This window comes from Triturus cristatus, chromosome 2_2 (assembly GCF_964204655.1).
Source record: "Triturus cristatus chromosome 2_2, aTriCri1.1, whole genome shotgun sequence".
NCBI lineage: Eukaryota > Metazoa > Chordata > Amphibia > Caudata > Salamandridae > Triturus > Triturus cristatus.
The window spans coordinates 669,007,889-669,022,286 of record NC_140582.1 but is presented as its reverse complement, the minus strand read 5'-3'; the positions used below and the strand labels follow the sequence as shown (position 1 = coordinate 669,022,286).

The window sequence follows — 14,398 nt, the reverse complement described above, 5'->3', positions numbered from 1 at the left end:
TTCATGAATTTGTACACTGACGCCCATGTCGCACCCAGACACAATATCCAGAACAGGCCCTCTATATGCCAAGGTAGTGGTAGCAGCCTTGGCCCTGGTAGGACGAGCCCTCAAATCTTGCTTCTTGCCCAAGGTGTAGCAGATCTTAATGAGAGAACCTGGACAAAGTTGTTTCTGCAATGCCTTTCCTTTCATTGCCCCAGAGAACCTCACAAAGAGCTGATAGTTCACCCAATGGTCTTTGGTTCCATCGATGTAAAAGCTCATAGCTTTTTTGATGGTCCAGCCGCTGGAGTCTCCCCTACCTTTTAGAGAGATGAGGTGGTGCAAAGAACATTGTGAGATGGATCGCCCTATGTGAAAAGGAGTGAGGATTTTTGTCAAAAAGGCCACTTTGGTCCTCAACACCAGTTTATACGGAAATTGGTGGTGTAGGGTGTTTCCACAAAGAGGGTCTGAAGATTTCTCAAGAGGAAGGCTAAAGTTACAGTGAAAAGGAAAATAGTATTCAGAATCAGGAGATGGAACAAGTAACTGTGCATCAGCTTGAAGGAGATCACATGATTAAAGTCTGGACCAAACTGAGATCCCATTGTGGTATTAGAAAGGGTTACAGAGGAAACATAAGTCCAAAGCCTTTTAAAAACATCACCACAATAGGTGATTTGACATAACACAATAAAATGTCAGCAAGTTTAGCCTACGACTTGTCCGTGTTGCGAGGCCCAACATCAGGCCACAAATTTGTCCCAACACCAAGTATAAATGGATTTTGTAGAGGGGTGCCGCACAGCAAGGATAACATCAAATCCCTCAGGAGGTAGATCAAACGCTGTCAAATCCCACCGCTTAATCTCTTTGCATGGAAGTGTAGCCTGCACTAGGTTGGGTTAAGGGCCCTAAGTGCTGCTGTGACAGACGGTCCTCCCGAATTGGTAGCCTGACAGGATGACAGATGCTCAGGCATTTTGCATACCACACACTCCTGGTACAAAGCAAGGCCACTAGCATGACTTGGGCTCAGTCATTTCTGATCTTCAGGACATGAGGCAGGAGAGGCAGTGGCAAAAAGGCATACAGGACTCCTGTGTGTCAATCTAGACTGAATGCATCTCCTTCTTGGGAACTCCAGTGCACAAAAGTTGTGACACTACGTATTTTCGACTGTGGCCAAAAGATCAAACCAGGACTCTTTCCATTGCTGAAAAATTCTCACCTCGAGATGTAGTCGCCATACCTGATCAGCCAGGTAGTGTTGGCTGAGTTTCTCCACCCTGATGTTTATAAACCTCACAGGTGATTCATGACCAGGGATATGCCCTGATGGTCAAGTCAACTCCAGAAGCGGACAGCCTTTCGGCACATGATCCAGGACACCACTTTGCCCTACTTGTTGCAGTACCACATTGTGGTGGTGTTGTCCATAAGAACCTTTACCACCCTCCCTTGATAGATGGCAGGAAGGACTTCAATACCAGAGAGATAGCCTGCAACTGCAACAAATTGATGTGGAGTTGAGTTTCCCAGAGGCCAGAATCCTCTGATCTACACTTCTCCCAGATGACCCAGTGGCAATGCATCCATCACCACTATCTACTCTGGGTGGGGAAGGGAGAGGGGTCTGTGGCTGGAAATCTGGTGAGCAGCCACCACTGCAGATCTCTTGCAATCTTCTCCAAAACCTGGATAGAATCTGACCGGTTCCCTTGGTGCTTGGCCCACTGAGATTTAAGATCCCATTGCACAGCCCACATGTGCAACTTTGGCACCATCAATAAGCAGGATGCAGGAGGCCAATAGGCCAAGAAGCTTCATAGCCACTCTCATTGAGACCGAGGACTGAAGTTGAATCACTGAGATCATAGCATGAATGCCCTGGACTCGTTGAAACACAGGAATGGCCTGAAACTGCACCATATCCAGAGTGGCTCTGATGAAAGGGAGTCTCTACAAGGAAGTCAGGTGAGACATGGGGCCAAATGTATAAAAATTGGGAATAGAGATTTCCAAATTGCAATTCTTACCACAATGCAATTCCTAATGTATTGAAGAATATATTTTAAAGTAGTGATTCCTGCCTGCTGGGGTCAGTGGACCACTATGTCTGTGATCGCCTTTTAATAAAGCAAACTTTTTTCTTTGAAATGGATCCCATTTTCCTTATAGGAAAACGGGATGTGTTTCAAAAGAAAAATGAAATATTTTAACTTTCATTATTTGAGTGGGACCACTGCCTTCTCTTAAAAATAATATATTTTTTAATGCTCAAAGGGGAAGGGGTCTCTTGGAGACCCATTCCCATGTGTGAATGATTACCACTAACTTGTAGTAGTCAATAAAAAGCACCTCCCCTCTTGCCCCCCACCCCGTTTTCTCTTTATTCTCTTTCTCGTCCTGTTGGGGAGTAGGCCTTCATGTTTGGTCTTTCTCTTTCTCCACCCCTCCCTTTTTTCTCTTCTTTCTCTTCCCTCTCCTTTATTCTTTTGTTGATTATCGTTGGGCCTGTTGGCCTTTGGTTTTTACAATTAGATGCTAGTGATTGGAGCATAACCATTGCTCAGTCCATGCCTCATAGCCCTTCGAGAGCTCTCGTTCGGGAGGCTTAGACAGGTGACACACACTGAAAACACACTTTTTACAGCATGAGGTGCCTTAAAGGGTTGTGGGGCTTGTCTTGTTAATAATGCTTGAATGAACTATGATGTCCTTATGGAGCTGTCATAGATATAGGCCTACATAATGGCACCTACATTGTGTCGGTAGCGGTAATATCTATGCATGTTTGAATGTACTAATGTCACTTTTTAATCTGCGCTCTATATCAAACGATCCACATTTTTGTGCTCTGTTTAAATTTCAATAAAAAGGATTTTGAGTAAAAAAAATTATTTATGTTTTGTGACCATATTTTGGTTGCAAAACATTAATGCATACTACTGTGAATCGGTATTTGGAAGGGGTGCCCTAAGGGGAACAACCTTTACAACGCAACTTTTACAACGCACTACCATTACAACGAAACTGTTACAACGCGAGTGCATTGACAACGCAGGACATTACAACGCAAGTCTTTACATCGACTTGCACTAGATGGCGTGCTAACATTAAAAATAGTGTAGTTTACTATCCCGACACCTTCCCTACTGTTACGTGGACTGGAGTTGGAATAGTAAATTACACTTTTTTAATGTTAGCACGCCATCTAGTGCAAGTTGATGTAAAGACTTGCGTTGTAATGTCCTGCGTTGTCAATGCACTTGCGTTGTAAAACTTTCGTTGTAACAGCATGCGTTGTAACAGCATGCGTTGTAACGTCATACATCCGTGCCCTAAACATGCTCTTTTGAAATATGAATCGCAAACCCAAATTGTGATTTGGTAACAAGTTACTGAATAGCAATTTGGATTTGTATATTTAAAAATGCTTTTTAGTGGCACAAATGGCACGATTTTAAGAATCAGCCCATTTGCGACTGCCAAAAAAGCTTTGTACATATGGACCTTAGACACATTTATAGTAAACCCCAACAATGTCAGAAGGTTTGCTGTTGCTTCAAGGTGGCCCGAGACTAACTGTGGTGAGCCAGTCTTCAAGAGTTAGTCACAAAGGTAGGGAATAACTGCTATCTCTGATCTCCAAAGATGTGCTGCGACCACCGCCATCACTTTTGTAAAACCTGAGGGGCACTGGTAAGGCCAAAGGGGAACACAGGAAAGAGGAAATGCTCTTGGTCTACCTTGAACTGCAGGTGACGATTGTGGAGCTGCAGGATGGATAAATCAAAATACACATCCTGCAGGACCAGGGCCACCATCCAGTTGCCTGGATTCAGAGCAGATAGTACCTGGACCAATAGGGGCATCTTGAATTTGGAAGGCTTTCAGAAGGCTATGATTCAAAATAGGATGAAGACCTTTATCCTTCTTCGGCAAGAGGAAATAAGGTGAATAACACCTAGTCCCTATTGCCAAGGCTGGTACCTTCCCTATGGCCCCTTTGAAAAAGAGGGCCTACAAAAGCTGATCTTGCACACCCTGCTTAGAACAAGGGTGTGGAAGCTGCTCTTGGAGGGCTGAGGGACTGAGAAGTTTGGTATCCCTGTTGACCAGCACTTTGTCTACCTGATCCTCATCCCCTACCCTGAAAAGACTGGGGTACTTGATGTAGTAGGAAGAGAACTGGGTGGGTTCTTGGCATTGTGTGTATGCCAACCCATTGTAAAATTCCCAAAAAGGAATAACTTGCTGAAATATGTGCCAGAGGCTGGAAGGCCTAAGGAATGTGCTGTGGGCCTGTTTTTCTTAAAGCGTTCCAGGGCAGAAAACACTCCGAGACCTGTCAAATGGCACATCCATAATGGAGGCCTGGACAGCCCCAGAAAAAACAGTAGATCTCATCCAAGCGTAGCGAAGGAGGACAAAGCTTGTACTGACTGCTAGGCCTATGTTATAAATAGAGTCCAACCCAGACTGAATTATAGCAACATCCTGAATGGTTTGTGCAAGAGAGGCCTGAAGGTCTTGAGACAAGATCTCACAAGTAAACAAAATAGATTCTTACCTGTAAGAGTAGTTGTTCAGTTTGAATAATTTTCTGGAATCACATGCTGTGCATTATTCCAATATCTAGCGAATGGGTACAAAATTCTCCAGAAAACTGGTCGTCCTTCTTTTCTTTTTTTTGTTTTTGGGCAGAGGAGGTTGTCATGTCGCCAGTGAATCTAGAAACTTTTTCAACCTGAAAAACTACTCCTACAGGTAAGAAACTACTTCAATTTTCTTCTCTGGATTTACATGCTGTGCATTGATTTTGTAACAGTTTCCTAAACTTGCAATGATTGGAATGAAGATGAGCTTGCATTTGTAAATAGATGTTTTAACCCTTTTTCTACCACTTGGGATTCCTTGTTTATTTGAATAACTATGGAATAATGTTTCGTAAAAGTGGGCACTGATGACCAAGTAGCTGTCTTGAAAATGTCTTGAAAGATATATTTGCTAGAAAAGCTATTGTTGCTCCTTTTTTGCCTGTAGAGTGTGTCTTTGGTTTAGAATGTAACTGTATCCCTACATTTGAGCGACTCAATTGAATCGTTTGTGAAATCCATTTAGAGATTGTACCTTTTGTCACTGATATACCTATGTTGTTGTCTGCAAACCAACACAGATTATTGCTTTGCCTTCCCTTCTTTTTCCATATAAAACATGATCGCTCTTCTTTCCATATAAAACAGGATCACTCTTCTTGCGTCCAGTGTGCGTAATTCTCTTTCCGCTTGATTTTTAGGCTTCTGGAAAAAGCTTGGTATTTAAATTGACTGATCTATGTGGAAAGCTTTGGGTCTGAATTGTGGTTCTGTCCTCAATACTATACTGTCCTTGTAGTTCTGGAAGTATGGCTCTTGGATTGTAAGTGCTTGTAATGCACTCACCCTGTGGAGCAATGTCACTGCGATAAGCAATGCTGTTTCAGAGTGAGCATTATTAGGTAGGCTTTGTGTAAAGGCTCAAATGCTTTCCTCATTAGTTGTGTTAGTGTGGGCTGGCACTCATCTAGGTGATGCTATGCGTTTTGCTCCTTTTTGGAATCTTTTTATTACAGGTGTTCTGAAGAATATAGGTCCTATATGACCTCTTGTGTAGGCCACTATTGCTGCTAAATGTATGTTCAGTGAAGCATCAGTTAATTTGCTGCCTTGTAGGTGTGTCAAATAATTAAGGACTGTTGAGTCCTCAGTATTGTTCAGTAATGGCCCCATCTTTTGGCATCACTTTTAGTATTTTCCCATTTGGCTAAGTAACACTTTCTTGTTGTTGGCCTTCTTGCTTCTCTGAGAATGGCCATTGTGTTTTCTGGTAGACCTTGGTCGCCAAATTCTATGTCCTCAGGGGCCATGCTGTTAAAATGTAACTTTCTGGTTCTGAGTGAATAACTCTCCCCCATTCTATTGACAGCAGGTCTTGTTGCCTTGGTAATCTTTGTATGTTGCCCTGCGCCAATTCTATTAGGTACGAGTACCAAGTTTGTCTCACCCATTGAGTGGCAATGAGTATTAGCGTCATATTGGAATGTTTGCATTTGTTGATTACTCTGTGTAACAGTGGTTTCGGGGGAAAAGCATAAGAAAATATTCCTGACCAGTTCATTGACAGAGAATTTCCTAGGGATGGGTGGTGTGGATGTCTGAATGCAAAGTATTGGGATTTTGTGTTTGCTGGTGTTGTGAATAGATCTATTTCTGGCATTCCCCATTGCTTGAATATCTGTTTAAGTGCTGCTTGATTGAGTTCCCGCTTGTGGGAGATTGATGCTTTCCTGCTCAGCTTGTCTGCTTCGATATTGCCGTTCCATAGAAGATGAATTACCATTAAGTCTAATTGTCTCTGATTGGCCCACCTTCAGATTTCCTGAGCTAGTACTGATAGAACAAGAGATTGTGTTCCTCACTGCTTGTTGAGATAAAACATTGTTGTTGCATTGTCTGTTTGAACTAATAGGGATTTTCCCCAGAGCTATTTCTGAAAGGCTTTTAAGGCTAGGAACACTGTCTTCAGCTCCAGAACATTGATATGCTGTACCGCTTTCTATTCCTTGCATATACCCCTGAGTGAGTGTGCCCATATCAGTTACCCAACCCATATGTTAGGAGTCTTCAGTAATGATTACTGTTGGAGTTGGTTGTATAAATGGCCTTCCCACTGTTAAATGTGATCTCTCCCATCATGCCATCTCCTCCTGTACTTTTTGCGTGACAACCACTAGATCTTCCCAGCTCCCTATGGTCTGTAACCATTGGCTTTGTACCCATTGTTGAATAGGTCTCATATGTAGCCGTGCATATGGTGTGAGAGAGAGGCATGAGGCCATGTTCCCCAGTATTTTCCTCACAGTCCTATCTGTTAGAGACTGCCCCTTCTTGCAGAGGCGAGTTTCTTGAAGTATTGATGCTATGCTTTTCTCTTAAGTATAAGCCTTTACCTCCGTTGAGATGATTCTTGCTCCTAGAAAGATTTGTTTTTGTTCTGGTTTTGGTAATCATTTTTCTATGTTTATTGAAAATCCCCGACTGAAAAGTGTTGCTATCACCTTCTGTATTTCTGTTGGCATTTAAAGAGTTTGCTCTTATTAGGCAGTCATCTAAGTAAGGATATACATGTATCCCTTGTCTTCTTAACTGTGCTGCCACTGCTGCTAGGCATTTTGCAAACCTCTTTGGTGCAGACTTTATACTGAAGGCCAGCACTTTGACCTGATAGTGTGTCTTGTTCACTACAAAACTCAAATCTCTCTTGTTTCTGTGATTCATTGGGATGTACAAGTAAGCTTCTTTTAGGTCTATAGTTGCCATGCAATCTCCTTTTTGTAACTGTGGTATGACTTCTTGCAGTGTCATCATCTTGAATTTTGGGTTTTTTATGAAATTGTCTTTTAAACGGAGGTTCAGTATAGGATGGAGAGTTCTGTGCTGTTTTGGAATTAGGAAATCTGTTTAGTAATTTCCCTGATTGACCTCTTTCTTGGTCACCCTTTCTACTGCTTTCTTTCCCAGAAATTCCTCTACTTATTTGAGCAGACAGGATGTTTTCCCTTTTGATTGGACCACTTACTTTGGCCCCCTTGCTGGTGGTGTCATTATAAGTTCTTTGCAGTATCCAATTTTATGATGTTTAATATTCAATTGCCCAATTTTCACCTTCCTCCACTCCTGAAGTCCTTTATTCTGCCTACCACCGGTGTTGTGTGTGAAAGGGTTCAATGGATTGATCAGTTACTTGCTGCAGGAGGTTGCTCCCCCTCTGTGTGCTCTTCCTCGTGCATGTCCTCAAAAGGGCTGGCACCCTAGTGTCTGATACTGCCAATTTTGTGATGGGGTCTGTGCTTGGCTTGTGCCCTGGAACCCTTGATGTGAATTTGCACCACAGCAGAACTTCCTCCTCCTGCCTGTCTTGGGACTTGTTTTGTTCCTCTCTATAGCTTTCCTCTGAATTGCAATGCTGCCATTGACTTTGCAGTTTTGTTACTTTTTTCAATCGTTGAAGGGTTTCATCTACAATGGTACCTAACCGTTGTTTCCCATTGAACGGTGCATTGATGATGTTCGCCTGTATCCCTGACCTGAATCCAGACACCCTTAAACATGCATAGCATCTCAGTGCTGTTGCAGTGTCTGCAGCGTCTAGTGCCAACTAGAGGCATATTAACAATCTTTTCCCCTCCTCTGCCAGAAAAACTGCTCTCTTACGATACTGTTCGGGCAAGTACTTCATAAGCTCTGCTATCTCATCACAGTGCTGGTATGCGTATCTATTTAGGAGAGCATTTGAGTTGGCTATTCTCTATTTAGTTGCTGCGCCTCTCTCAAATTTCCTGCCACCATATCCATTTTTTAACTTTCTTTATCTGGTGGTTGTCCCAATGCTGTTGGGATCTTTACCCTTTTTCTGGCTGTAGCAGGAATGGAATCAGCTAGGACTGTTCCTCTCATGTATAGACGAGCCTTTGACAAATGTTTGTATTTCTCCTCTGCCCTCAGCGTAACAGCACAGCCCGTTGCAGGCTCCTTGAAGGCCTTGCTCCCTTAATCCAGAATGCAGGACAGAATTGCTAGGAACTAGTTCCTGGTTTGAAAAGGTAGCAATGTCTCTAGGAGGAAGCAGAATTGTGTTTTCTCCTCCTCTGATGGCACTCCATTTTTATCTGCTACTCTTATTATGAGTTGCCTATACATTGTAATTTCATACAGAGGCGATGGCCTCGATGGATATGAGTCAATTACCTCTTCTGAGAAATCCGTTTCAATGTCTTGCCACTGAGTTTCCACATACTCCAACCCTACAGAGTCTTGAAAAATGCCTATGCCCTAGGGAATCAGGATTATCTTCGTCGAGGAAGAATTCTTGATTTTTTTTCTCCTCCTGTTGCTCTAGTGTCATGCGGGGATCCAGTTCTTCAAAGTCCTTTTCAATTTGTTCTTTTGGTGTTGGAGTCCTTTGAAAGATTCGGAATTTCTGAAGGGATGCATCTCCTGACTTCTTTCTTCTTTTGACATTGAAACCTCTCGACTTTGATCATCTTTCGATTTTATTGTCTTTTCGAGTGTTCGGCCACCTGAGGTGTCCTTGTTGTAGGACCTGAGGGGTTCTTTTGGTTTTTGCTTGCCTTTGGTCGGTGATTTTTTTCGATGTTGAGGCCGTTCTCTGCGGTTTTGAGTTTAGTGTTCTAGACTCTCCCCCTGAATGGTTTCTATGAGTTACCTAGGCTCTTCTATCTTTGGGCTTGTGATGTTCCCTCTCACTGGAGATGATTCTCATCTCGATATCCAAGCTTTTGCCTTCTGCAAATTCAGCGATGTTATCCTCATCGTCGTAGACAAACCCAGGTCTTTAAATGGTGGAGTCGGCTTCTGGTCCAGCATTGCGTAGTGTGCCTGCCTCTGTATGTCCCTTGTCCTCTGCCTCTTAAGCTTGAAATATACACAGGCCTTGCAGTCATCACTCTTGTGGTCAAGTGGGAGGAAAAGGTTACATACCTGATGGTTGTCCTTCTGGTGAATTTGTGTTGGCACTTCGTGCAGAACTGGAAAGGTGTCTTTTCCATATCATGCGGAACAAAAGACCTCCTAATTGAGCATTCTCCGATGTGGTCTTGACGTATACGATCAAACTAATCTTCCCTGGTATCTCTTTTCAGTGGTCTTCTTTGGAGTTCTGTTGATGAAATTTCCTCCAAACTTCTTATTTTCGTCGAGTAGAGAGCCTTCAGCTATGCTTCCAGACCCAACTGCAGAAAAAAAGAATCAGAAGATAGTGACCACGTGTGGGAATTTCAAGGGAGGGAATACAGCGTCAGGAAAGGCTGGATGAGACACCAAATAGTGGTATTGTAGACGCACAAAGAGAAGGACTACTGGTATACTGGATAATTTTGGACCCAACCACTAGATGATGGAATAATGCACAGCATGTGAATCCAGAAAAGATTCACTAGGCAAACAAATGTTGTTGGCTGATTGCAAGGCTAGGCTGGCTGAGGATAAAAAACATTTCGCAAATGCCTCAATCCTTTTGTCCAAGGCTTTGTCCATGTGCCATCAAAGTATTAGTCAGAGCCTCATTAAAGGAAAACATGAGCTCAGAGGACTGCAGAACCTCTTCAAGAACATTCATTTTGACCACCACAGAGGTGATCTGTAGGTCCAAGACTCTGCAGTACATCCTGTGACCACAGTGAAGTAAGCACTTTATTCTGTTAGTGGCCCGTGGGAGAAGATAACCCAATATCAGTGGATGTATCAAGCTTGCTGGCCTCCTGGAAGTCCATATAGAAAGGTTCCTCGTCGCAGTGTGGGGGTAACCCATCCATTCAGCATTGTTATCCTCAAATGGTAGTGGACTTTAGTCAAAGTCTGAAACAAAAGGTTGGTGGGGCACCTGATAGCGACTCTGCAGCAGGGGTAGTGTTGTGTCACAATCAGCCTCAAGGGGGCATGGTAATGTAGATTCAAGATGTGACCTTGGTCAAGGCAGAGACAAATTTGACTCAGAGTCAGATGCTGAAATTAGTATATGGTCTTCTTCCAGCGGCAGTGGTGCTACCAGTAAGGATGTCAACGGGACAAGTGCAGATTTTAGAGTCAGAGCGGAACTCAGCACCAATGCTGCTGCTGAACCTGAGGTGGGTTCAAGGAGCAAACACAATGATTAGGGCGGATTCATCAACGGTAACCAAACTGGGTGCCCATGCAGAAACCTGAGGCCCAAAGGCACGCCAGAGAGAACCGGGAGATTATGAATGATGCGCAACATGGCCTCCCGGAAGGCCTCAATCTGTTGTGACGTTACCTATGAACTGTGGAATTTGGGGTGCATCGGGATCAATAGCCAAATTGGCTCCTCGGTGGATCAGCAGTGAGAGTGAGTGGCACGTTGACACCTTTGTTAATTGGAGATAGAGACTGGGGGAAGAGGACAAGTTCTTCTTGACTGCCTTTTGTTTCCTCTTTGATTTAATTTGGCCTTACCCAAAGACTTCGACTGCAAACAGCACCTGTTACAGGAATGTCCCTGGGATTGGAAGTGGGTCCAAGCTTTCGACTTTGAAAAGGAGCCGGACTTGCGCAGTTTCTTCCAGTCACATGGCATATCCATAAGGCATTCTGCACAGAGTTCCACGATGGAGGGTGTATTCCTCACACGACTTTGAGTTATGTCCTGACCCCAAACACCAAAAGCACACCTGGTAGGGTCTGTCACACACATCTGCTTGTGACAATTCCTGCATGGTTTAAATCCGGTAGTCTACGGAGAAGACATAGTTCCCTTACATACTGGTTTTCATTTGAAAGAGAGATAGTCTTGGCAAAATGATTGTAAAACGACAAAGAAAAAGAAGAGCAGAGCTCAGCATTTACGTCTGAAGGTGCTGTTAGAAATGAACTGACATCAATGCACAGGGGTGGGGCTCTGATATTGGTTCTGCTCCATCACTTCCGGAGTGGAAAGAAGTCAATGTGGAACCGCACAATGCCATGTACTGGTGTACAAGAGCACTGCTGTGACACCTGGGATTATTATAAAAGTGAGGAATCTGTGGTTAGACGAATCCATCAGAAATCAGGTTACTTAACAACTATTCACTCCAACCACTTTATATAGTGATGATAAAAAGCTAATTGATTAGCGTCATAATGGGAGATTCAGAGTTAGGCTTTATTACATAGGATAACAAGACAAGTCTGACAAGCATGCAGCAAATAATTGTGCACCAAGTGTGATGTCTTACCTGGCTGGAAAATCGAAAGACTTCCATCGGTGTGCCCAAACACCACTTTCCCCTTTTTCCGTGGATGCCATCGAAAAAGACAAATATCTGACAAAAAACTGTGAGCTTCCTTATGCACTGCTACTCCACTATCTGGCCCAGAGATAGTCCAAATATACAAAGGTCCTCTGTGAGAGACAAATGCAGCAGCATCTCCTGCGTTCCAACACCAGCTAAGAGAAGCAGGGATCCCTGAATACGAAAGAATAAATATTGTAAATAAAGCAGCCTGGAATTATACATAAAATAATTTTCATATTTTAATTAATTCACTACTATAAATTGTAATACAGATGTAGTATTCAGTTTATCAATTAATCCAAAGAAAATAGGTCTGAGGCCTTTATGGGAGAATGATGAGGGATGCTCAATACATGTTCAAGAGATTACACTCTCTCACACCTTAACCAAATTAGGAGGAACAACGGGCAATTACAGACAAACGTTGTCAGTCTTGTCTTGATATAAGTAACATTTGAATCACAAGCAGACAGGAAGGCTTGTACCACGTAAAACATCACATATCTCTGCAAGGTGCATCCTTTTCCATAACTACAACCAAGGAGCTTTTTTGTTTGGTAAATCAAAGTAAACTATGAAAACCTACTGACAATGAACGAAAATCATAAATCATTACTAGGGTGACTGAGAACACAGTAAATTCATAAAAGTGAAGGTTGGACTTAAAACTTTTTCCTTTACTTGAACAGAATGAGGGTCGACTTTTCCCAATGCTCTATTACAACGTGATGCAGGAAGCTGAGGAAATATGAAATATGCCTTCCAGAATGTTTTAAGGCTATGCTGACATCTATCATAGACACTTGAGTACTCATTGCAAGAGCTGTGTGATTTCGATACATCCGGAAATGGTGTTTCTGAAAATTATATATATATTGATTGAAGTTTTACATTTTTTCAATTATTTCCAAAATTTTGAAGCAATGATTCGAGTATAGTATATGATACATTACAAATATTCTGTTTGCCAACGTCTACATCCTATATAACATAAACAAACAATCAATTAAAGACAACAAAAAGACAAACTTAGACATGACATGTAGCCATGAATTGGGGTGGATTTACCAGTTCCCGCTTTTGCTCCCCATTATCCAGGGTGAATCTCTGTCCCAGAAGTACCAATACTCTAACCGGACACCTACATACTTTACAATCAGGAACCTTGGTCACATAAACTAGTCAGAATATGTGCAGCTAGTTAGTCTTCACGTTAAACTCCAACATATCCAACTTCCTAAGCAGCCAGAGACTTCCTGCTCTTGGTTAAAATAATGCTTTATAATTCCTCAGAAAATGCAGACATAAAGAAAAACTATGGACCAGCCATCTACAAATGGCTTACTTTGGGAAAACTTTCACAAAGTAGAAAGTCATTGCACATACCCTGACTGGTAGGCTGTAAACAGAAGAAAGTACACCCCTCCCCTACAACGTGATCTCAAACATTTGCAACCAACAGAAAACTGAGGATGAGAACAGTATTAAGGTACACGATTTCTAAAGTAAGAACCACATCAAAGAATCTGAGAACAAGTGCTAGTCCAGAAAACTGCTGCAATGAGTCATGTATGGAGGACCAGTAAGGTCAAAGGATAACACTTTCCAGGAACAGAAAATTGAAGAGCTAAAAAAAATCATATGGAACATTAAGTGCATCCACAGTCACACCGAAACATTACATAGAATGTTGGAGTGACGTTGAAATTTGTAAAAAAAAAATTTTTTAAATGGTTTCTTTGCATAATATTTGATTTCTAGTTAGGCCCAATTTACAACTATTTTACTCACCTAATTTAAGTATTGATGAGTGGGGGAGGAGCAGGGTGGGAGGTAGTAAACTACGGCATATGGCTGAACAGAGGTAAGTAAACAAATAAATAAATAAAACAAATTTCATTGCACGCGCTGCATTGCCAAATGCGATGCAGCGCACACAACGAAATTCTTTTTATTTATTTATTTGTTTACTGCGGGCTGCCCGAGCCCACGAAGGGGGCCCTCCTAAGAGGACGGTTCCCCTTAGTGATACAGGATGGCACACAACGGTCACCCTCCCAGTGTTGGGGACCCTCAAGGGTCCTTCTGGCACGTGTCTCTTCCGGGCAAGAGGGGTCAGGGGGATAGGTACTTATACCTCTCTGGCCCTCTGCTCGCCCTCTTTCTCTTGCTGCCCTGACGCCGTGTGGTTGTGTTGCATCGTCGTGTTCCCGGGACCGAGTGGTGTCTGTTTCGGTGAGTTATGGGATGGCCCCTTGGGCCTTTTGTTGTGATTGGCCCTTGTCCTTCCTTGGGTCGTGGGCCTCCTGTCGTCCAGTGGTGTGCAAGGCAGGGTAGACTGAAGTTGTTTCCGTGCTCGGATTCGACTTGTAGCACATGCAGTCTCTTTTCGAGGCATTGCTGAATGGCGTTTGTTTTGGTCCCGGGATTGAGTGGATTAGCGGATCGGCACACGGGGTGTCGGTTGTTTGGGGCGCCCACCTTCGTCATTTGGGACCAGTCTAGCAGATGGTCCGTAGGTTTGGGTGCCGGCCTAATGTCCAGGGGGGCGGCAGG

At 43.1% G+C, this 14,398-nt stretch overlaps 1 protein-coding gene across 4 annotated transcripts in view; it reads right to left on the bottom strand.

Moving 5' to 3' along the window:
• WDR17 (WD repeat domain 17) overlaps positions 1 to 14,398 on the bottom strand; it is a 1,003,384-nt gene that overhangs the window by 694,301 nt on the left and 294,685 nt on the right. For all 4 annotated transcript variants that reach the window (XR_014978161.1, XM_085641859.1, XM_085641857.1 and 1 more), the window contains one exon: positions 11,783 to 12,013. Coding sequence is in view for 3 of the 4 variants with exons in the window: in XM_085641859.1 (XP_085497985.1) it covers positions 11,783 to 12,013 (231 nt within the window). In the remaining variant the exon portion in view is untranslated. The remainder of the gene's footprint in view (positions 1 to 11,782; positions 12,014 to 14,398) is intronic.